This window comes from Heterodontus francisci, chromosome 7, assembly GCF_036365525.1.
Source record: "Heterodontus francisci isolate sHetFra1 chromosome 7, sHetFra1.hap1, whole genome shotgun sequence".
Lineage (NCBI taxonomy): Eukaryota > Metazoa > Chordata > Chondrichthyes > Heterodontiformes > Heterodontidae > Heterodontus > Heterodontus francisci.
The window spans coordinates 13,763,549-13,788,666 of NC_090377.1; the positions used below are offsets into that span (position 1 = coordinate 13,763,549).

General features: G+C 45.2%; 1 protein-coding gene across 3 annotated transcripts in view; it reads right to left on the reverse strand.

Annotated features, from left to right (window-relative positions):
- LOC137371859 (solute carrier family 23 member 3-like) overlaps window positions 1-25,118 on the reverse strand; it is a 60,523-nt gene that overhangs the window by 24,383 nt on the left and 11,022 nt on the right. For 2 of the 3 annotated variants that reach the window (XM_068034818.1, XM_068034820.1), the window contains 6 exons: window positions 23,941-24,035; window positions 21,240-21,325; window positions 17,137-17,318; window positions 8,789-8,912; window positions 7,065-7,212; window positions 3,159-3,412 (listed from right to left, as the gene is read on the reverse strand). In XM_068034818.1, the coding sequence (XP_067890919.1) occupies window positions 3,159-3,412; window positions 7,065-7,212; window positions 8,789-8,912; window positions 17,137-17,318; window positions 21,240-21,325; window positions 23,941-24,035 (889 nt within the window). The remainder of the gene's footprint in view (window positions 1-3,158; window positions 3,413-7,064; window positions 7,213-8,788; window positions 8,913-17,136; window positions 17,319-21,239; window positions 21,326-23,940; window positions 24,036-25,118) is intronic. The other variant, XM_068034819.1, reaches the window with a different exon arrangement.

A 25,118-nucleotide genomic window follows, 5' to 3' on the forward strand; every position in this document is an offset into this window, starting at 1 on the left:
TATCCATCCAGTTGTGTCTCCTCAGCACAGAAACTGTCCCTTCAGTCCATCAAGTCTATACTGCTGCTTTACTCCACATGAATCACCTAGTTTAATCTCATTCTTTTGCTGGTGTCCCAAACCATTTCCTATTCCTTTTTTTAAAATCAAGTAACAATCTAATTCCCTTTTCATAAGGGATACGTCAACCTTTGCTCAGTGGGTCGCACTCTCACGTCTGACTTTTAAGGTTGCGGGTTCAGATCCCACTCCTGACACTTGAGCATAAAATCTTGGCTGGCACTCCTAGTGCCAGTACCGAGAGAGTGCTGCCCTGTCAGAGGTGCTGTTTCTCAGATGCGATGTTAAACCTAGGTGCCATCTGCCCTTTCATGGGACTATCTCGAAGAGTAGGCAGGTCCTCCCCAGTGTCGTGGACAATATTTCTCCCTCCATGATTATCAATAAAAAAACAGATTATCTGATTGTTAAGGTATTCCTGTTTGTGGGAGCTTGCTGTGCACAAATCGGCGATTGATGACTGTGCCCCATTCCCTGCTTCAGTTATACCTCTGGTCCCTTTCCACATCAGGGTAATGACTCTATGACTACACGTCATAGAACAATAAGAAGGAGGCCATTTGGCCCATTGAGGTTACTCTCCCTCTGCCTACCCTAATTATGATGGAGACCCCTATTTATGTCCAGTTATGTCAAGGCGGGCCGAGTGAGAGCAGCTCAGAGGAAATTCCACCTTTGAACCCTGTGTGTAACGCAGGAGAGATGATAGGAATGTGCAGACGCACATATATCTGAGTTTCTGCTTCATCATTGTGCTCGGTGCCCCGTAGATGTTCTTCCAAGGACATTTCAATTTACTGCCTCCAGTTTCTCTCAATTCCTTGACGAGGTCCCAATAAAACAGTCAGGTCCCAATTATCACTGCCAATTAACATTCCTGAGCAAGGCAGTATGCATTGTCTATGCACACCTTTGACACTTGATTTCATTGCCTGCGTGTGTTATGAGTTATTGGCCCTAGATTAGTTAAGGACTCTGAGTAGTGTTACGCTGGCTCTCTTTTGACTCATGTGAGCTTGGTTACTGTTCATTGATCAGGTGTTTATCATGGTCTGTTGCCTTCCTTTGGACTTATAGCATAGACGTCAGTCATTTATTTAGCTGCTTCCCAATTTCTCCCTCTGTTTTAGCCTCATGCTATCTGATATACCAGCTACACTGTGGCCATGGGCATGCATGGGAGGCAAGTTAGAGGGTCTTCCCAAGGATTGCATTCTTGTGTTCAAATCCCTGCATGGCCTCATCTTCCTGATCTCCAGAAAACTCCTCCAGCCCCACAACTCTCTAAGATCTCTGTGCTCCCCCAATTCTGACCTCTTGTGCTCCCCTCACCCCATAGCTTCAATCCTGGTGGCCATGCCTTTAGATGCCTAGTCTAAGGGCTGGAATTCACTCCCTAAATCTCTCTCTTCCTTTAAGACGCTCCTTAAAACCTTTGAGCAAGAGTCGGTTACTGGTCTCCTTCTCCGTCTTAGATTTCCTATGAAACACCTTTGGACATATCTGTACCACATTAAAGGTGCTATATAAATGCAAGTTACAATTATAACTCCCATTTTCAACCTCCCTCTCTTATTCTGTCATAGTCTTTCTTGTGTTCCTCCATTTTATGGTCCTACTTAGTCCTCTGAACATTCGTCTCTTGTAGCCTCCAAACTCTTGGCCCCAACATCCTCTCTCCCTGCATCCGCACCGATCTAAAATCAAACCTCAATTTTTATTTATTCTTTAATGGGATGTGGGTGTCACTGGCAAGGCCAGCATTTATTGCCCATCCCTAATTGCCCTTAAACTGAGCAGCATGCTAAGCCATTTCAGAGGGCATTTAAGAGTCAACCACATCGCTGTGGGTCTGCAGTCACTTGTAGGCCAGACCGGGTAAGGACAGCAGATTTCCTTCCCGAAAGGACATGAGTGAACCAGATGGGTTTTTACAACAATTGATGATAGTTTATTAGTACCATTACTGAGACCAGATTTTTAAAAATTAATTAAATTTAAATTCTACCATCTGTTATGTTGGGACTTGAACCTGTGTTTTTTTTTATTAGTTTCATGGGATGTGGGCGTCACTGGCCAGGCCAGCATTTATTGCCCATCCCTAATTGCTCATGAGAAGCTGGTGGTGAGCTGCCTTCATGGACTGAGCGGTTCAAGAAGGCAGCTCACCGCCACCTTCTCAAGGGCAATTAGGGATGGGCAATAAATGCTGGCCTGGCCAGTGACACCCATCATCCCATGAAACGAATAAAAAAAAGGTAATTAGCCTGTTCCGTGGAATTATTATGCCAGTAACAATACCACTATACCATCATCCCACTGCTTGCTACTTGAGCTCCAACTCATTCTTTTCTGGGACCTCATAGATATGGAATTCCTAACCCCACTCAGTGTCCTTGTTTTCCTACAAACTATCAGCAATAAACTCAAGCCTGGTGTCACCTCTCCGTTAATTTCCCGAATTACGTCATCTGCTCTCCAGCTCCTATTAACCATGGAGTTGGGTCACACTCCAGCCTTGGCTGTTAATCTGGTTTATTAACTTAGAACAAACAACTTGCATTTATATAGCGCTTTTAATGTAGTAAATGCATGCCGAGGCACTTAGCAGGAACGCAATCCAACAACATTTCACACCGAGCCACAAAAGGAGACATTTAGACGGCTGAGCAAAAGCTTTGCCAAAGAGGTAGGTTTGAAAATCCGTCTTGAAGGAAGAGAGAGAGAGCAGGAGAAGTTTAGCGAGGGAATTCCAGAGCTTAGGGCCCAGGCAGCTGAAGGCACGGCCGCCAGTGGTGGAACGATGGAAATCATCCTGTTCCTTGACAGTCATTTTGGCCCCTTCAACGGCAAACATTTACCACCTCCCCCCCCACCCCAACCCCCGCGTTTGCTGCCATCCATTTTCTCTACAAGCTCAGTCTAACTCCTACACCAGACCCAGAACACCCTCTCTTAGCAGCAGTGGAGAGGTGGAGAGGTTTAGGAGGGAATTCCAAAGCTTAGGTCCTAGACGTTTGTAGGCATGCAACAGGATAAATTACATCAAGAGGGTTCACATCTATGGTTCTCATAAAGAAATACAAAGATCCTCTCACTTGGGTTAGCGCCAAAGCTCCAACATTGGGAATACTGGACGAGGTTGCAGTGATGCCTCCTAAGAGCACCGCAATGCAGCTTCCAACTCCTTCCAAACAAATCCCTCGGTTGCAGGCATCTCGAGGGGGATGCAGGAAGCCCACTGCTTTTGCACACATCATGTAGCAGCCAATCGAGTTGATGCTGGCGCCCAGGGCCATGGTGATACCGATGTACGTCGATCGAAGGTTGATTGTGGGTGCGCCCCACTCAGCTGAATGGAAGGGCAGAAAGGAACACTTGTTAAAACACCTTTCAGAGCCTCAGAAACTCCCAAAGCTCTTTAGAGCCAATGAAATACTTTCTTTGAAGTGTGGTCGCTGGTTTCAATGTAGGAAACGCAGCAGCCAATTTGCGCACAGCAAGATCCCACAAACAGCAATGTGGTAATGACCTGGCAATCTGATTTTTTTTTTTTAGGCGGTGGTTGAGGGATAAATATCAGCCCAGGTCACCAGGGAGAACTTTGTTTCTCTTCATCACTTAGAGCCAATGGGATCTTTGATGTTCGCCTGAGAGGGTTGATGAAGCCTCAGTGTAATGTCGCAACTGAAAGGCGGCCACTCTGACAGTGCAGCACTCCTTCAGGACTGGCACTGACAGCGTCTACCTGGATTCGGGGCTCAAGTCTTTGGAGTAAAGAGGAGGCAATTCAAGGGGGGTACATTTCACTATTAATGCCCTAGAGCTAACCTGATGGAGCAGATTGCCTACTCATGTGGAACGTGCACCATTTACACGCCACGAAATTGGCAAAATGAATATTGGTGTGTTCCCGTCGCACAGCTTCCGTCTGGACCAGTTTCCCAGAGAGTGTCACCTCCTGGAACACAGTCCTTAGCAATTGGCACTGGGATTCTACTTTAGGAGCAAATCAGTGCCGTGTCAGCCGCTGTAACAGTCTCTCGTTCAGGTTTAGGCTCAGATCTCGAGCTGTTGGGGTTCTCAATCAAACTCAGAGGAACCTCCAATAAACTCCATGGCAATTGGAAATATTTCCCTGGGGATGCAAGACTGAAATAAAAAGGCAACCAGCATGACTGTCGGAAATTTGATTTCGTTTTCTGCATGGGATGTGGGCGTCGCTGGCTTGGCCAGCATTTACTGCCCATCCCTAATTGCCCTTGAGAAGGTGGTGGTGAGCTGCCTTCTTGAACCACTGCAGTCCATGTGGGGTAGGTACACCCACAGTGCTGTTAGGAAGGGAGTTCCAGGATTTTGACCCAGCAACAGTGAAGGAACAGCGATATAGTTCCAAGTCAGGACGCTGTGTGGCTTGGAGGAGAACTTGCAGGTGGTGGTGTTCCAAAGAACAAAGAAAAGAACAAAGAAAATTACAGCACAGGAACAGGCCCTTCAGCCCTCCAAGCCTGCGCCGATCCAGATCCTCTACCTAAACATGTTGCCTATTTTCTAAGGGTCTGTATCACTTTGCTTCCTGCCCATTCATGTACCTGTCTAGATACATCTTAAAAGACGCTATCGTGCCCGTGTCTACCACCTCCGCTGGCAACGCGTTCCAGGCACCCACCACCCTCTGCATTAATAACTTTCCACGCATATCCCCCCTAAACTTTTCCCCTCTCACTTTGAACTCGTGACCCCTAGTATTTGAATCCCCCACTCTGGGAAAAAGCTTCTTGCTATCCACCCTGTCTATACCTCTCATGATTTTGTACACCTCAATCAGGTCCCCCCCCCAACCTCCGTCTTTCTAATGAAAATAATCCTAATCTACTCAACCTCTCTTCATAGCTGGTGCCCTCCATACCAGGCAACATCCTGGTGAACCTCCTCTGCACCCTCTCCAAAGCATCCACATCCTTTTGGTAATGTGGCGACCAGAACTGCACGCAGTATTCCAAATGTGGCTGAACCAATGTCCTATACAACTGTAACATGACCTGCCAACTCTTGTACTCAATACCTCGTCCGATGAAGGAAAGCATGCCGTATGCCTTCTTGACCACTCTATTGACCTGCGTTGCCACCTTCAGGGAACAATGGACCTGAACACCCAAATCTCTCTGTACATCAATTTTCCCCAGGACTTTTCCATTTACTGTATAGTTCACTCTTGAATTGGATCTTCCAAAATGCATCACCTCGCATTTGCCCTGATTGAACTCCATCTGCCATTTTTCTGCCCAACTCTCCAATCTATCTATATTCTGCTGTATTCTCTGACAGTCCCTTTCACTATCTGCTACTCCACCGATCTTAGTGTCGTCTGTAAACTTGCTAATCAGACCACCTATACTTTCCTCCAAATCATTTATGTATATCACAAACAACAGTGGTCCCAGCACGGATCCCTGTGGAACACCACTGGTCACACATCTCCATTTTGAGAAACTCCCTTCCACTGCTACTCTCTGTCTCCTGTTGCCCAGCCAGCTAGTACACCCTGGATCCCATGCGACTTCACTTTCTCCATCAGCCTACCATGGGGAAGCTTATCAAACGCCTTACTGAAGTCCATGTATATGACATGTACAGCCCTTCCCTCATCAATCAACTTTGTCACTTCCTCAAAAAATTCTATTAAGTTGGTAAGACATGACCTTCCCTGCACAAAACCATGTTGCCTATCACTGATAAGCCCATTTTCTTCCAAATGGGAATAGATCCTATCCCTCAGTATCTTCTCCAGCAGCTTCCCTACCACTGACGTCAGGCTCACCGGTCTATAATTACCTGGATTATCCCTGCTACCCTTCTTAAACAAGGGGACAACATTAGCAATTCTCCAGTCCTCTGGGACCTCACCTGTGTTTAAGGATGCTGCAAAGATATCTGTTAAGGCCCCAGCTATTTCCTCTCTTGCTTCCCTCAGTAACCTGGGATAGATCCCATCCGGACCTGGGGACTTGTCCACCTTAATGCCTTTTAGAATACCCAACACTTCCTCCCTCCTTATGCCGACTTGACCTAGAGTAATCAAGCATCTGTCCCTAACCTCAACATCCGTCATGTCCCTCTCCTCGGTGAATACCGATGCAAAGTACTCGTTTAGAATCTCACTCATTTTCTCTGACTCCACGCATAACTTTCCTCCTTTGTCCTTGAGTGGGCCAATCCTTTCTCTAGTTACCCTCTTGCTCCTTATATATTAATCCATTCCCATGCATCTGCTGCTCTTGTCCTTCTAGGTGGTAGAGGTTGTGGGTTTGGAAGGTGCTGTCGAAGGAGCCTTGGTGAGTTGCTGCAGTACATCATGTAAATGGTACACACTGCTGCGTCAGTGGTGGAGGGAGTGAATGTTTGTGGATGGTGTGCCAATGAGGTCAGCTGCTTAGTCCTGAATGGTGTCGAGCTTCCTGACTGTTTTTGGAGTTGCACTCATCCAGGCAAGTGGCATTCCTGACTTGTGCCTTGTAGATGGTGGACAGGCTTTGGGGAGTCAGGAGGTGAGATACTTGCCACACGATTCCTAACCTGTGACCTGTTCTTGGAGCCATGGTATTTATATGGCTGGTCCAGTTCAGTTTCTGGTCAAAGGAAACCCCCAGGATGTTTATGGCTATGTTGATAATATTTTAAACTCCTTCCCCACAGAAAATTCCAGAAATACACAGCAGGTATGCCTGAAAGAGAAAAGTTGCTTTGGTGTTTTGACCGGTTCACTGGGATATCGATCCCAACCCAAGTGTCAAACTCCACTTCCCTTTCAGATGCTGGCTGGCTGAAATTCTGCGTCGTTCCAGAATGTTCTGTTTTCATTGTGTGGCTGCCCCTCCCTGCAGATGCTTGTCCTGGTACAGTATGATTCCAGTGGGAAATGAGAGTTTACCCAGCTGGTCGCGATAGGGGGCAGGGCCTACTATAAACCACCCCTTTCTCCCCCAGGCTTGATGCTCGGTTACCTGGGTTGGGGATGCTGAACCAGGGCACCAGGTATGTGCTGTTGGTTTGAAGAATTCCTCGGACACCTCCAGCCGGATAAGGGTTCAAGATGTCTCCTTCCCGCAGGATCCCACACAAAATCCACAGAAATACAATTGGTAGCAGGAGCTTGAAAATTACAAGCAAAATATTGTTCACATAAGAAATATGGGCAGGAGTAGGCCATTCGGCCCCTCGTGCCTACTCCACCATTCACTGAAATCATGACTGATCTTCTATCTCAACTCCAACTTCCCGAACTATCCCCACATCCCTTAATATCCCACTCTGTCTTGGATATACTCAACGACTGAGCATCCACAGTTCCCTGCGGTAGGGAATTCCAAAGATCTAATTGAAACACATAACATTCTTAAGGGGCTTCATAAATGCGGAGAAAATATTTCCCTGGCTGGAGAGTCATGGTCACAGCCTCAGGATAAGGGGTCGGCCATTGTGGATTGAGATGAGGAGACATTTTTTCACTCAAAGGGTTGTGAATCTTTGGAATCCTCCAGCCTGGAGAGCTGTGGATGCTCAAGACTGAGATCAATAGATTTTTGGATACTAAGGGAGTTAAGGGATATGGGGATAGTGCAGGAAGGTGGCGTTGAGGTAGAAGATCAGCCATGATCTCACTGAGTGGCAGAGCAGGCTCGAGGGGCCGAATGGCCTACTCCAGCTCCTATTTCTTATGAGTGAAGAAATTTCCCCTCAGCTCAGTCCAAAATAGTCGACCCCCTGAATCGGAGACGATGGACCCTAGTTCTAGGCTCTAAATACACAACAACCTGGAAAATTAACACCAAGGATGATTGGAACACAGAGCCAGGGGCAAAACATTCTCCCTAGTGTCATGGCTAACTTCCATTCCTCAAAGGTTGGCCTTTATCTCGTGGGATTGAAGTTCTCCTGAGGAAGTTATGCTTCAGTTGTGCAGGTGCCTTGATCAGCCTTCATCTAGAGGACTGAGGGCAGGTTTGGGCGTTGCACCCCAAGAAGGATACATTAGCCTTGGAGCGGGTGCAGAGTGAAATCACCAGAATGACGCTGGGGCTTAAAGAGTTACACAGACTGGGCTTGTAGAAAGCTAAGGATTGTTCTGACCGAGGTGTTTAAAATGTTATAAGGATTCTACAGGGTAGATAGAGAGAAATTATTTCCTCTGGTGGAGGGGGAATCCAGAACAATGGGGCTGTAATCTTAAAATTAGAGCCAGGCCATTCAGGGGTGATGTCAGGAAGCACTTCTTCACACAAAGGGGAGTGGGAATCTGGAAATATCTCCCCTGAGAAAGCTGTTGATTCCGGGTTCAACTGGGGCTTCAAGACTGAACATAAAAACATAAGAAATAGGAGGAGTAGGCCATTCGGCCCTTCGAACCTGATCCGCCCGCCATTCAATGCAATCATGGCTGATCGTCTATCTCAACTTCCCACATCCCCAATCTCGGATTGACAGATTTTTGTATTAAGGGACATGGAATCAAGGCAGGTGGATGGAGATAAGATGCAGATCAGCCAAGATTTCATTGAATGTCTGAACAGTCTCGAGGGGCTGAATAGGTAATCTCTGTTCCTACATGGAGGTAAGTTTAGTCGTGATATCTGGGATCATTAGAATGCCATTTTCCTATAAAACATGAGACATGCTGTGATTCTGCGGGGGGGGCGGGGGGTGGGGGGGTGGAATTCGCAATCCATACCGAAAATATCCTGAAAAGAGGGAAGTGAGCCAACATTTCAAATCCTTTGGATTTCTTCCATCTCCAAATCGGGATATAACAGCATCGTAGATGTTGGGACAAGAGGACAACCAGGAGTATCAACCTGTAAATAGGAGAAAGGATAGAGAAGAAAACCATTACCAGTTCTTTCACACTATCAATATTAAAGGACAAAGGAAGAACTTACATTAAAATATCATCTTTCTTAATGTCAGGACATTTCAAAGCCAATTAAGTACTTTCTTTTGAAGTGTAACGTAGGAGATGCAGCACATGGCAAGATCCCACAAACAGTAATGTGATAATATCTTTAGGTGTTGGTTTAGGGACAAGTAATGGCCCAGGACACTGGGGAGAATGCCCCTGCTCTTCTGCTGCTGCAGGATCTTTTACATCCACGCGAGAGAGCAGACAGGACCTCGGCTGAACGGGTCATTCGAAGGTCAGCACCTCTGACAGTGCAGTGTTCCCTCGATACTGCACTGGAGCATCAGCCTAGACTACATTGTCAAGTCCCTGGAGAGGATCTTGAATCTACAGCCTTCTGACTCGGAGACCCACTGAGCCAGGACTGACACCTCGCACAGTATGGTTCTGCTCAAAGAAAAACTGTTTCCAGTGGCAGGAGGGTTGGCAACCAGAGAACACAGATTTAAGATAATTAGCAAACGAAATAGAGGGGAGATGAGATTGTATTTTACCCCAGTGAGTTGTTGGGATCTGGAAAGCACTGATGGGGAAAGAACAGGGGAGTGGAACTAAATTGATAGCTCTTTCAAAGAGCCAGCACAGGCACAATGGGACGAATGGCCTCCTTCTGACATATAGGATTCTATGAATTGAGGCCTGGAGGAGTCCATGCATTTACCAATTAACAAAAGTGAAGCAAATGCTCCACCTAGTGGAAATCACAGGAACTGTTTATGAGTTGGCATTAGGTCAATTGCTTTTTGCATAGGAACTTGCAGCACAGAAACGGCTCAACAGGTTTACACTCCACACCAGTCTCTAATCACCTCTTTCCAAACTACCCCATACCCCACCCTCCTTGTATATGAATCAAGCCTTCCCTTAATTTTGTCAATTCGCTTCAACCACTCCAAGTGACAGCGAGTTCCACATTCTCGTCACCTCTCTGGGTAAAGAAATTCCTCCTAAATTATTTATTTGACCCTTGGGTGACTTGTCCATGTTGCCTTGTTCCACACTCCGCCACAAGTGGGGACGGTTTCCCTGCATGCACCCGATCAAACCACTTCATCAGTCTAAAGAAAGGAAGTGCTTGCATTTGTATAGCGCCTTTCATGACCTCAGCACGTCCCAAAGTGCTTTACAGCCAAATGAAGTACCTTGGAAGTGTTGTAAAGTAGGAAATTCTGTCGCGTCACTGTCCGCTCAGCCGCATCCCCTTAATTCAGCTACCGTCCTTGTCAACGTTTTCTGCACTTTCTGCAGAGTTCTAATATCCTTGTTGTAGTATGGAGACCCTGGGGAGGTGGGAGGGGCTGTGAAATTGGTTTTCAACTGTAGTGCAAGTTGATAGCCTGTCGTACATTGTGCTTAGTTTACTATTGCACTGAGGCCGACAGAAAATGTACAGTGTGTGGTGTAAGACAGACTTCTCATTTGCTCTGAGAGTGTATTGTGCTTCTGGTAAAGGGCTATTTCAACCCAACCCAGAACTGGGCACGGAACTCCAAAGTATGGTCTAACCAAGGCTCTATATAAATTTAACATTACCTCCTCTGCTATTCCTGTAGAACTCAATCCTTGTGCATTGTCTGCATTCTTTGTGGATTTATAAGAACATACGAAATAGGAGCAGGAATAAAACCATCAGGCTCCTCACAAGCAAAGCCTGCTTTGCCATTCATCAAGATCATGGCTAAATGTTCCCGTCCTATCCCCATATCTCTGGATTCCCTTAGTATCCAAAAATCTACAGATCTCTTGAATATACTCAAAGACTGAACACCCACAGCCCTCTGCAGCAGAATTCTGAAGGTTCACAACCCTTTGAATGGAGAGATTTCTCCTGATCTCAGTCCTAAATAGCCAACCTCTTACCCTGAGACTATCACACCTGGTTCTAGACTCCCAGCCTCTCAGCATCTACCCTGCCAAGTCCCTTCAGAATTTTATACATCACAATCCTTTATTGATTTTTGCATCCATGTTTCCCAGATCGTTTTTCCCCTTCACTCCATTTAGTTTCTAACTTTCCAAGGAATAAGTGACTTCCTTATTCTCCCAATCAAAATTAATCACCTTACACACTTTGCCATATTGAATTTCATTCACCCACTTTGCAAATCTGTGGGATCGACCCTACATTTCCACAGCTGACAATTACTGGAGTGATCGGAGGTGCAAATACAGCCAGGCCCCTTTGGTCCCTTCCTCATCCAGGGAGCCAGCCGAAGTGCTCAGCTCCTTGGCAATAGGGACATTGGAACACGAGGGGGCCTTTCAGCCCCTCAATCCTGTACCGCCATTCAGTAAGATTATGGCTGATCTGTATCTTGACTCCACCTGTCTACCTTGGATGCATAATCCTTAATAGCCTTACCCACAAAAAAAAACTATCAATCTCAGTTTGGAAACTTTCCAAAAAAGCCTCAATCGCTTTTCGGGGGAGAGAGTTCCAGATTTCCACTACCTTTTGCGTGAAGAAGTGCTTCCTGACATCACCCCTGAACGGCCTGGCTCTTGAAATGAGATCAAAGGCCTGATTGGCTGTAAAATGCACTAGAAATGATATCTAGATGAAATGTAAAGTAGAAACTTTCCCCTTGGGGCAGATTTGGTCACTGATCCGTGTGACGGATGTCAGAGTTCAAAGTGCAGAAAATGGGTGTACAAGAGTCCAGAATTGGAGGAGTCCAGAGATCCTGGGAAGGAAGAAAGACATACCTTTATATAGAGCCTTTCATGACCTCTTGTACAGACCTGGATTTGGTTGTGGGTAAGAGAAGGGAATTGTGGAAACTTTCTCTCAATGAGGAGCATCGCGGGGAGCTAACAGGCCTAGCACACTTTAGGAAGGATGTGAGGGTCCTTGAGAGGCTGCAGAAGAGATTTACCAGAATGGTTCCAGGGATGGAGGATTTTAGTTACAAGGTTAGGTTGGAGAAGCTGGGGCAAAGGAGATTGAAGGGAGATTTGGTAGAGGTGTACAAGATTATGACAGGTTTAGATAAGGTAGACAAAGAAAATCTGTTCCCATGAGCTGACAGTACATGGACTAGGTGACGCAGATTTAAGGTTTTGGTCAAGAGACTGTGAATGGGGGAACGTGATGATGAATTTTTTTACGCAGCCAGTGGTGATGACCTGGAACTCGCTGCCCTTGAGGGTGGTGGAAGTGGAGACAATAAATTACTTCAAGAGGAAATAAACTTGCAGGGCTACAGGGATAGAGCAGGGGAATGGGACTGATTGGATTGCTCTACAGGGAGCCGGCATGGACTCGACGGGCTGAATGACCTCCTCCTGTGCCGCTATGACTTTACCGTGATTCAAAGTTTCATTCAACATTCCCTCAATTTTCTCAGAACTCAAGTTGGGTTAGAACATGCAAGTCTCACAGCGAACAGTAGACAGTGCTCATATTTGCGACTCATCCACCAATTATCACTCAGAAATAAAGAACTTGCATTTATATAGTGCCTTTGATGTAGCAAAATGTTCCAAGCTGTTTCAGAGGAGCGATTATTGAACAAAAATTTGAAAACAAGCCACATAAGGGGATATTAGGACAGGTGACCCAAACTTTGGTTAAAGAGGTAGATATTAAGGAGGGTCTTAAAGGAGGAGAGAGAGGCGGAGAGGTTAGGGAGGGAATTCCAGAGATTAGGGCCTAGGCAGCTGAAGGCACGGCTGCCGATAATGGATGATTAAAATCTTGGCCGTGCAAAAGGACAGAATTGGAGGAGTGAAGAGATTGCCAGAAAAGAAGGAAGACTTTCTGTTGAGTACTTTTCATAACCTCCACTCACTCCAACATGCTTTGTAGCCAATATACTATATGAATTTCACTCACTGGTGTAATGTAAGAAACCTGACAGCCAATTGATGCACAGTAAGATCCCACAAACAGCAACCAGATAATGTGCTTTAGTGATGTTGAGTGAAGTTTAAATATTGGCCCTGGACACGGGAGAACTCACCTGCTCATCTTTGAATAGTGCCTGTGGAATCATTTACATCCGCCCGAGAGAGCAAATGGGGCCACAGTTTAATGTCTCAGCTGACAGACGACACCTCCGACAGTGCAGCGGTCCCTCAGTACTGCACGGGAGGAGCAAAGGGGAAAAGCAAGAAGGCTTTTTGTTCACACACAGGCCATTGGGACAGAGAAAGCTTAAACACACGTGACTGTCGAGGCAGAGGCTATAAATAGGGCTAAGCATGTGAACAGGGAGAATCTAAAAGATTGTAGGGAAAGGGATTAGAGTGGGTAGGTTCCGTTGAAGAGCTGGTACAGGCGTGATGGGCTGAATGGTATGTTTTATGATTTAATGACTGGAACACAAAATTCCAGCAGAATAAAAAAAATTAGAAACTGTGTCACTGAACCTCTCGGCCCCTCTCGCGTGGCCTAGCAAGACAATTTTCATTGTCATCATCAACAATTTGTATTGCAAAGCACCTTTATCATTGTAAACTATCCCAAGACATTTCACAGGAACAAGATCAAAATAAAAAATCCAGACCGAGCCAACATTGATACGTTAGTACGCATGATAAGATTTATAGATCCATCAAAAGAAAGAGGAAAGAAGAACTTGCATTTATATATCACCTTTCTTATCTTCAGGAGGTACCAAAGCACTTTACAGCCAATGAAGTACTTACTTTTGAACTGTAGTTGCTGTTGTAATTTAGGGAAATGTAGCAACAAATTACTCACAGCAAAATCGCAAATGCAGCACCATTGTAATGACCAGATAAACTGATTTATTAGGGATGTTGATTTAGGTTCTAAATCTTGGCCAGAACACCGGGGCTAACTCCCCTTGTAATAGTGCTGTGGGACCTTTTAGTTCACTTGAGGGGGCAGACGGGGTTTAATGAAAAACAGCACCTCCAACGAAAAGGAAGATTTTAAGGAGGGCCGTCCAGGACAGGAAGGAGATGGAAAGAAGGCACATCAGCGGGAATGGGCAATGAGGGGTCTTTTCTTGCTCTTTCAGACGCTGAACGATCTTTCTGTGCATTTCCAGTGAGATTGTTCTTCAGATTTCTGGTGCCTACAGCTTTTTTGCATCTTCTCCTCCAGGATGGTCAAGCTTTGTCTCTTCACCATTACCCCACCAGGTGGCAGTGTGCTCCACAAATAGACCTGCTGTCCCTCGCCTTTGGCATTTGGCAGATGGACTCAAGTTCTGCAGAAGCATCCAGAAGCAAAACTTGTGGGCCCAACTCCTAGGTGTCTACACTCCCTTTCATGTTTTGTTTTTACTGTAATAGGTGTCAGCTATGCCTCCGTTGGGTCACACCCCCCCCCCCCCCCACTCGAGTGCAGAATCTAGGCTGACATTCCCAGTGCGGTACTGAGGCAGTGCTGTATTGCCGGAAGTGTCATCTTGTGGATGAGATGTTAAAGCAAGGCCCTACCTGCCCTCACAGGTGGATGTAAAAGATTCCACGGGCCAATATTATGAAGAAGAGCAGGGCAGTTCTCCCTAGCGTCCTGCCAATATTGATCTTTTGACAAATTGCCTACTGCATTTTCTGCATTACAACAGTGACTTCAATAAAACCTACATCATTGGCTGTAAAGAGTGTTGGGACATCCTGAGGTCATGAAAGGTGCTATAGAAATGCAAGTTCTTCCTTAATTGTTTACTATTTCTCCTCTTCTTTTCCTTCCCTAAAGGAGTAAAGAGTTGAGCAGTCCTTTTTGTTCATAGTCTTTTTTTTTTATTCGTTTGGGGGTCATGGGTGTCGCTGGCCAGGCCAGCATTTATTGCCCATCCCTAATTGCCCTTGAGAAGGTGGTGGTGAGCTGCCTTCTTGAACCGCTGCAGTCCGTATGGGGTAGGTAGACCCACAGTGCTGTTAGGAAGGGAGTTCCAGGATTTTGACCCAGTGACAGTGAAGGAACGGCAATTATAGTTCCAAGTCAGGATGGTGTGTGACTTGTGGGGAAAGTTGCAGGCAAGACTTGTCACACCTCATTGCTGTTTGTGGGATCTTGCTGTGTGCAAATCGGCTGCAAGATAACAGTGACTGGAATTCAAAAAAGAAGTAATTTGTTGGTTTTTGAAGAAATAACGTGCTGTGGATAAAGGGGAACCAGTAGATGTACTGTACTTGGATTTCCAGAAGGCATTTGATAAGGTGCCACATCAAAGGTTTTTGCGGAAAATAAAAGCTCATGGTGTAGGGGTAACAGTTTGGCAAGGATAGAAGATTAGCTAGCTAACAGGAAACAGAGAGTAGGCATAAATGGGTCATTTTCTGGTTGGCAAGGTGTAGCGAGTGATATGCCACAGAGATCAATGTTGAGGCCTCAACTTTTTACAATTTATATAAATAACTTGGATGAAGGGACTGAAGGTATGGTTGCTAAATTTGCTGATGACACAAAGGTAGGTAGGAAAGTAAGTTGTGAAGAGGATATAAGGGGACTACAAAGGGATACAGATAGGGTAAGTGAGTGAGCAAAGTGTGAAATTGTCCATTTTGGCAGGAAGAATAAAAAAGAAGCATATTATCTAAATGGTGAGAGATTGCAGAGCTCTGAGATGCAGAGGGATCTGGGTGTCCTAGTGCATGAATCGCAAAAGGTTAGTATGCAGGTTCAGCAAGTAATTAGGACAGCGAATAGAATTGTATTGTTTATCGCGAGGGGAATTAAATACAAAAGTAGGGAGGTTATGCTTCAGTTATATAGGGCATTGGTGAAACCACATCAGCAGTACTGTGTACAGTACTGGTCTCCTTATTTAAGGAATGATGTAAATGTGTTGGAAGCTGTTCAGAGAAGGTTTACTAAACTAATACCTGGAATGAGCGGATTGTCTTATGAGGAAAGGTTGGACAGGCTAGGCTTGTAGCTGCTGGAGTTTGGAAGAGTAAGAGGCGACTTGATTGAAACATATAAGATCCTGAGGGGTCTTGACAGGGTGGATGTGGAAAGGATGTTTCCCTTTGTGGGAGAATCTAGATCTAGGGGTCACTGTTTAAAAATAAGGGGTCGCCTATTCAAGACAGAGATGAGGAGAATTTTTTTTCTCTCAGAGGGTCGTGAGTCTTTGGAATTCTCTTCCTCAAAAGGCAGTGGAAGCAGAGTCTTTGAATATTTTTAAGGCAGAGGTAGATAGATTCTTGGTAAGCAAGGGGGAGGGGGGGTGAAAGGTTATCGGGGAGCTGGGAATGCAGAGCTGAGGTTACAATCAGATCAGCCATGATCTTATTGAATGGCGGAGCAGGCTTGGGGTGCCGAGTGGCCTACTCCTGCTCCTAATTCGTACGTTCGTATGTTTTGGAGAACATTCGGACATTCTGAGGACATGAAAGGTGCTATATAAATGCAACTCATTCTTTAATCAGATAAGGGTCAATGGGCTGACCGGCCTTTTCCCATGGTTGCCCTTTGCTCTGGCCATCATTCCTCCCTCAACTGAAGACCCAGAAGAGCTGGTGAACTGACCATGTGTCTCTTTGGTGCTTGCGGGTTCTTGCTGTGCACAACACGACTGTCTATCCGTCAAGGGGCACTGCGCTTGGAAGGAATTCTCTGTACATAAGACGTGCCTTCTTTTTTCTTAAAGCTTGCACAGATTGCCACAGTTTGGCTGAGCAATGTCTTAATCAAGAATTTAATAATTGTTCTTTGCTGAATTACCTTGACAATATTCTAATGGATGATGACTGAGGGGTGACCTGACACAGGCCTTTAAGACTATGAAAGAGTTCGATAGGGTAGATGTAAAGATGATCCATACACTCAGTGGGAGACCAGAACTAGGGGCCATAAATATCAGATAGTCACTAATAAATCCAACAGGGAATTCAGGCGAAACTTCTTTATCCAGAGAGTGGTGAGAATGTGGAACTCACGACCACAGGGGGTAGTTGAGGCGAATAGCATTTAATGGGAAGCTAGACTTGTGCATGAGGGAGAAAGGAATAGATGGTGATGCTGATAAGGTTAATAAAGGTAGGACGAGGCTCAAGTGGAGTGTAAGCAGGGACCGGTTGGGCCAAATGGCCTGTTCCTGTGTTGTGCATTCCATGCAATGTTAAATCAGCACTGGAGGCAATCGTTTTTTGTTTCACTTGAGTTAAATTGAAATGTTTTGGTGAGTTATACTTACAAAGCAGTGACACCCCAGTGTGAAGAGCTGAAGTGTGCTACCTCCTTGTAGCAAGACAGGCCGATTATTGAAAGCATAGGTGCCAGTACCATGGGGCCACAATGTCGTGACATCAGCCCCTGCAGTCCCGACAGTCCCAGCAACACTTGTAGGATTCCAGAAACAATAACTGCGCCACGTATCTGAAACCATCCAAAATAGATAAAGCAGTTAACCACCTCCTTTCACCTCCTCTCTTCCCAACATCCAGGGTCCCAAACACTCCTTCTTTATGAAACAGAGGTTTGCTGGTACTTCTTCCAATTTAGTATACTGCTCACAGCGTGGTCCCCTCTACATTGTGGAGACCAAACATGGAATGGGTGATCGCTTTGCGAAAGACCTCTGCTCATTCCGCAAGCGTGACCCTAATCTTCCGGTCGCCTATCATTTTAATTCTCTGCCCCACTCTCACTCTGTCCTCGGCCTCCCAACCTGTTCCAATGAAGCTCGACACAAACTCGACGAGCAGCACCTCATATTTCAATTAGGCACTTTACATCCTTCTGGATTCGACACTGAATCCAATAATTATGACTATAACTGCTGCTTCCACTTTTTCAGACAGCAGATATTGGTGATGATTGTGCTATTGCCATTTACAACTTCCCCGGACCCATTTTTCTGTTTCTTTACTTGTTCCATTACCATCTCCCTTTGCCTTGCACCATCATCCCTTTTGTCGTTTAATCTCTCCTGCCTTCCACCATATCACAGTCCTTCCCCTCCCCTCTTTTCCTGCCTCCATACTTCTTTATAACCTGTTATATCTCGAGCCTTCACCAAGTCTGATGAAAGGTCAACAACCTGAAACGTTAACTCTGTTTCTCTCATTCCAGGTGCTGCCTGACCTGTTGAGTGTTTCCAGCCTTTTCTATTTATATTTCGGATTTCCAGCTTCTGCAGTATTTTGATTTTGCGTTAATTGTCTCCGTCTGGATTCTGGGACTGAGCAGCAGCCACAGATCATCCGTGGAAAGAGTTCCTTGAGTCTATTGCACAGTTCAATGAGATCATGGTTTATCTGTGTCCTAATCCAAACACCGTGGCTTCATAATCCCTAAATACCCTCAGCTAGCACAAATGCATTGATCTCAGACTGAAAATTATTAAGTGAGCAATGATCTACTGCTTTTTGTGGGTGAGATTTCCGCACTTCTACCACCCTTTGTGTGAAGAAGTGTTTCCTAATTTCACTCCTGAAGGCCCTGGCTCGGATTTTAAGGTTATGTCCCCTTGCCCTAGACTCCCACACAAGGGGAAAAAGTTTCTCTCCATCTACCCTATCAATTTATTTTCCAGAAAAACCTCAATCAAATCACGCATAACCTTCTGCATGCTGGTGAATTCAAGCCTAGTTTCTGCAACCTCTCTTCATATTCTAATCCTTAGAGCCCAAGTAATATTCTGGTCAACCTGCACTGCACTCCTTTCTAAGGTGTAGGACCCAGACCTCCAGTTGTGGTCTAATCAGGGCTTTGTACAGTTGTAGCAAAACTCCTTCCCTTTGATATTCTAGCCCTCTAGATATAAAAGCTAATATTCCGTTAGCCTTTTTGATTATTTTTCGTTCAAATACTTTCATCTCCATCAAACTCTTCCAATGCCTCCCACAACAACCCCCCCCCCCACCCCGACTTCCCCCATCAAATCCCCTTGTTGCACCTTGCAATCTGCACCAACATTTATTTATTTTTTTCCTTTGGGATGTGAGCTGATTTATCAACCTGAGAAGGTGGTGCTGAACCTTCGACTTGATGCAACTGTTTTACAAAGAGTGGCTCGCCAGACTACCTCAAAGGGCTTTAACAAGCAACTGCATTTTGGTGCAGGACTGGAGTCACGTGTAGGCCAGACTGGATAAGGAAGTCACCTTCTCTTCCCTGAAGGACCTTAGTGAACCAGTTGGGTTTGACGTCTGCCCCTTCATCCAGCTCCCCGAAGCCCTGGATCTGTAAGGATTATGCTGCCTCATACTCTGATGCAGACTGATGTCGATGCAAAACTTAAAACTGCTTTAAGTTCCCCCTTATTTCAGTGTAAACTTCAGTCAGGCATTTGAGAGGGAAGCTGGATAAGTACACAAGAGCGAAAGGAATGGAAGGATATGCTGATAAGATGAAGTAGGGTCAGAGGGGCCATTGTGTGGACCATAAACACTGGCATCGGATGAATGGCTGTTTTCTGTGGTGCAAATTCTACATAATTCTATGTAAATTCTGTATCATTCTATGAAAATTTTATGTAAATTATTTGCAATTCCATGTAAATCAAATGTAATTCTATGGGCATTCTATGCAATTCTATGTAAAGTCTTGTGTAATGCTATGTAGATTGCATGCATTTATCTGTACATTCTATGTAATTCTATGTGACGTTTATGTAAATTCCATGTAATTTTGTGTATTTTGTCTTTGGAAAAGCAGCTATGTAAAAATGAGATGTTGTTTATGTATAAAGCATAATCCGAGGTATTCAGAATCAGTAATTAGAGTCATTTATGGCACAGAAGGAGGCTATTCGGCCCATCGAGTCCATGCTAGCTCTCTGCACAGCAATCCAGTAAGTCCCACTCCCCCGTTCTAACCCCGTAGCCCTGCAAGTTTATTTCTCTCAAGTCCCCATCCAATTTCCTTTTGAAATCATTGATTGTCTCCGCTTCCACCAGGATCATAGGCAGCAAGCTCCAGGCTGCTACTCCTGCCCAACCTCTACCTTTTATCGAGGGAGTGGAGGCACAAATATTAATGTGCACATCTGTTTGGAAGCTGTGACTCCCTAATGTTTGAGAAAGGTGACAAAACGGGAAATCATACTTCATTGGCTAACTGGGTACTAAAACCCCCCCCCCATACCCGCAAGGAAACAGAGTGACCACTCCCTCCAGTGATGGTGAGGCGCTGCTCCCTTCAGAGGCACTAGCAACAAACACCTCTCAGGATGTTAGAACAGGAAGAGGCCATTCAGCCGCTCAAAACTGTTCTGCCATTCATTGAGTTCATGGCTGATCTGTATCTTACTTCCATCCACCCTCCTTGGCTGTGCAACCCTTTTAATACCCTTAACTTGACAAAAATCTATCAATTTTCAGTTGGTAAATTTTCTATTGTGCCCCACCCACCGGCATCTACATCTCTTGGATGTTGGGGCCAGGTTGATATGTTGCGTTCGGTGGGGGGAGGGGTGCTCATTGAACTGTTCCCTCTGTTCAACAACATCAGTGGGTGTGGCTGAGTGGGGGGGAGGGGGGGTGGGGTGCAATTTAATTTTAATTTTACATCCCACCCCATTTTGCTCTCCATGTGAAGTCAATCGAGAGCAATATTGGATGCTGTGTTACCTTATCCCACAGGATTCCCATCAGGACAAGTAGGTTAAAAGGACTCCTACTATGTGTGCTTCCAGGGCGGTGGGTGGAGGGTAAGTACCTCTGGATGAATGGTAGCATAGAGATGATGTTACTGGGCTAGTCATCCAGCAGCCTGGACAGTGCTCCAGTGATGTGAGTTCAAATCCCACCATGGCATGAGGGGGAATTTAAATTCAATTGGTTAATAAATCTGAAATAAAATGCTAGTCTCATTAATATTGATCATAAAGCTATCAGATTGTTGTTAAAAACCCATCTGGTTCACTAATGTCCTTTAGGGAAGGAAATCTGCCGTCCTTACCTGGTCTGGCCTACATGTGACTCCAGACCATATGGTTGACTCTTAACTGCCCAGTCAAATGGGCAAGCCACTCAGTTGTCGGTGGTTCACCACCACCGGCTCAAGGCCTTGCCAGCGATGTTCACATCTCAGGAATGAAGTAAAAAAATGCCAGATTTCAGCCAGGGACCGCCCCCGCACCCCCACCCCCCCCCCAACTTGCTGATTTCCAGTCAATCTTGATGCCGTCCTCTTGATAGAAAGGTTATGTCCACAGGTTGCTATCAGAACCTGTGGGTTGAATAATAGGACTATACCCTTCTCACCGACCCAAACTCTTGTCTAATCGGGAGAGAAGCTTCATTTAATTGCCACACGACATATTACAACGTGCAAATTTTGAAAGCGTCTTACTTCACAAAGAGTGTGTTTCCACGTTTGCAGAGTGACGCCAGTCTCTGAGCACTGAGCCTCATCACAGAGCTCGGCCACTTCAGTATCTGCATCCGTCAAAAGGAAGAGAAAAAAAATTGCATTTATATAGCGCCTTTCACATCCTCAGGACATCCCAAAACGCTGTACAGCCAATGAAGTACGTGTGAAGTGTATCAGTGTTGTAAGAAACGCAACAGCGAATTTGCGCACAGGAAGCTCCCAGCAATGCAATAACCTGATCATCTATTTTAGTGAGGTTGGTTGAGGGATAAATATTGACCAGAACACCAGGGAGAACTCCCCTGCTCTTCTATGAAATAAAGCCATACATAAAATGAATTGTTTGCCTAGGTTTTTGTGTTTGAGTGTCTGGAGTGAAATTTGAGCTCACAGACTTGTAAAATCAGGGGTGAGAGTATTAACAACTGACGCACAGAAATGAGGACATAAAACAGAATCAGAGAACCTCTTCATTACAGTTTTCTTCCTTGTTCTCCAGAAGACACTGAAATTTGCTCCATTACCTCACCCAAGTAGCCCTTCTTGTGTATGCTGTGCCAGGATATTTGACTGTAGCAGGCATCACACAGAAGTTTAATTTTTTTTAACCAGATGTTTGCAGTTCCATTAAGGGATAGTGCTCAGGAATAGGAACACTGTTAATCATCACACACCACATACACACCCCCTCGCCCCCTCCCCTCCTCCTGGAGTAATGGGGCCAATTGTAGTACCCTTATTGCTGAGACCAGCCAGCAAAGCAGAGAGCAAGGATTGAAGCTGCCACCTTTCTGGTGTGTGGGTCTCAGTACCAGTGCAGTTACCAACCATGCCACAAAGTGGAGCTCCCACTCAGGCTATTTCATCTCCCTCTCTGCTGCTGGCCATCATCCAAGAAGGCAAAGAGACTAATGAAGCAAGTGTGAGAAGACAGACACCAAATGGAAGACAGAGGAATGGGGAGGACAGAGACTAATGTGAGAAAAGTATGCAAAAAGCAATCTAGCAACATTTTAATCAAGTGTGAAGCAGCCAGTTGAGAACAGGACTGGCTGGCGGAGGATCGTGACTGTGTTAAGTCCAAAACCTTGAGTGAACCCCTTTCAGAGACAAGTAGAAGACGCTAACAAATCATTATGCAATTTCTTTTATCGGCCAGGCAGTAATCTGGTGGGCTGATGGTTTCTGTATCGGCAGAATAAATGAATTGCTTTTTGAATTTCCCAGCACCCAGTGTCTATACGTGAATTCTGAAATTATTTGCACATTCCAAACACAATTCACCTCACCTAACTTCCTTTGGCCTCAGTCAATGCTACTCTACCACTGACCACTGGGAGACATGTGAGAGTTGCCGGGTGACGGGACCCCTTTCCTGACGAGACTTTAGTGATCTCTAATCATTAGAAAGTTGAAAAAGTGAGGCTTTTCTATGACCCTCCTTCTATTAGGTCTCCATTCTCTGGTAGTACGGTGCTTCTATGTGCAGAAAAGTCAGTAGAAGTAAAAGTAGCAATCGACCCAAATTCTCAGCTCAGGGTGAAAATGGTTAAATTATGAGGAGAGTTGCATAGACTAGGCTTGTATTCCCTTGAGTATAGAAGATTAAGGAATGATCTAATTGAGGTGTTTAAGATGATGAATGGAGCTGATACGATTGGAACATAAGAACTAGGAGCAGGAGTAAGTTGACAGAAGGAAACTATTTCCTCTGTTGGGGGAGTCCAGAACAAGAGGGCAGGTTCTTACAATTAGAGCTAGGCTGTTCAGGAGTGATGTCTGGAAGCACTTCTTCACACAAAAGAACATAAGAAATAGGAACAGATGTAGGCCATTCAGCCCCTCGAGCCTGCTCTGCCATTCAACACGATCATGGCTGATCTTCTACTTCAATGCCATTTTCCCACACTATCCTCATATCCTTTGATATCTTTAATATCTAGAAATCTATAATCTCTGACTTCAATATACTCAATGACTGACCCTCCACAGGGTAGTGGAAATCTGGAAATCTATCCCCCAAAAAGCTGTTGAGACTTGGGGTCAGTTGAAAACTATGAGATTGGTAGATTTTTGTTGGTTATGAGTGTTAAGATTCACAAAACCAAGGTAGATAAATGGAGTTATGATACTGATCAGCCATGATCTCATTGAATGATGGAACAGGCTCGAGGGGCTGAATGGCCTCCTCATGTTCCTATGCTCCTGTGCTCGGCAGCTAACCCTCCAACATTATCCGGGAATTTCCAGGAATTAAAGATTCATTTTCAGGGCTCTGCTACAAGCAACCCAGGAAAAAAATAATAGCGGACTTTAAGAAAAAATTATCTCATTGACTTTCTTTGTCTACTTTATTAGCTATAAAAAACATTGGAGATAGGAGGGGGAAAAGAGCTATTTGACTGAGAGCCAAGGATCAACTGATTGGTTAGGTAAGAGTCTGTCCCTTTCCAATTGACCACAGGAAGGCGGGACCTTGTGAGGAATGACTTGTCAGGTGGCCAATGGGGGGACTGGGAGAGGGTAGGGGCGGAGCAATTGGAGGTGGGAGCTCATGCACTGAAACCTCCTGAAATACATCCAGCCAAAGTTGACTACACCAAAATTTCCTCATATATAAGGCCTTGGACAGTGTAAAGGAATAGTTTAAAAGAAAAGTTATAGAAGAACAACACTGTACCATGATGATGGGAGCTGTTGGTTTCCATGGGATATGAGGTGAGAATCATGGCAGGGATCAAATATTCGAAGGATGGAGCCTGGACCAGTGGCAATCTAGAAAGGGCAAGACGAAAGAAACAATGGGAAGGGAGGGGGAAGGGAAAAACATAATTAATCAATCAACAAAATTAATTGTGCTGTCCATGATGCATCACCACAGTGTCAGCGTTTGTAATGAGTTTTTTGAGAACTTGAAGCTCTACAAGGTGAATGAAAGAACTTGCATTTATATAGCGCCTTTCACACATCCCAAATGCAGCCAATGAAGTACTTCTGAAGTAATGTAGGAAACGCGGCAGCCAACTTGTGCAAAGCATGCTCCCACAAACAGCAGTGTGATAATCAGTCTTTTTAGTGAGACTAGTTGAGGGATAAATATTAGCCGAACCCCCCTCGCTGTTCTTCGAAATAATGACATGGCATCTTTTACGCTCACCTGACAGGGCTGACAGGGTTTAATGTCTCATCCGGAACACAGTTGTAAAGTGCTTTCTAAAGAATTAAGATTGCAGGTTCCCCTTTTGGTTGTTATTGAATCTGCATCCAGGCCCCTTCAGGCAGTGCCTTCATCCCAGATAATAACAGCTCACTGCGTCAAAAGACATGTCTTCTCATCGCCCCCTGGCCAATTGCCTTAAATCTGTGTCTTCCGTTTACTGACCTTCCTGCCGGTTTCACCTTAGCTACCAAACCCCAAGTCTAGTCTGAATGCAAAATAAAGGGACGAGAATGACCAAAACTGATAATTGTGACACCTCAAATCTAATCCCACCTCTGGATCTCTTCCAACTTTGCCCCTAGCCAGCTTGACACCAGTCGTCATGTACTTCAGTCATCCAATTTCGCTCGTCACTGTTCAGCCTGCTGAAGTGTGAGGGGAACTGTGAGGTCATCTCCAAACCTTTCTCTTGGAGCAGATCGCTCCATTTTGAGAAAAATGCTCACCCAAATTGCACCAAGAGACCTCAAAGTAAGCACCCAGAATCAATAAAACCTGAGAAAGGAAAGCTTGCAGGCAGACTAAAAGGCCAGAAAGAGAAGACATTGAAAGGGACAAATGACTATTGTCAATCAATTGAGACCAGTTATGACTGAAGACTACAGTACAAGATCTTAAGGGAGAAACGTTCAAGGGAA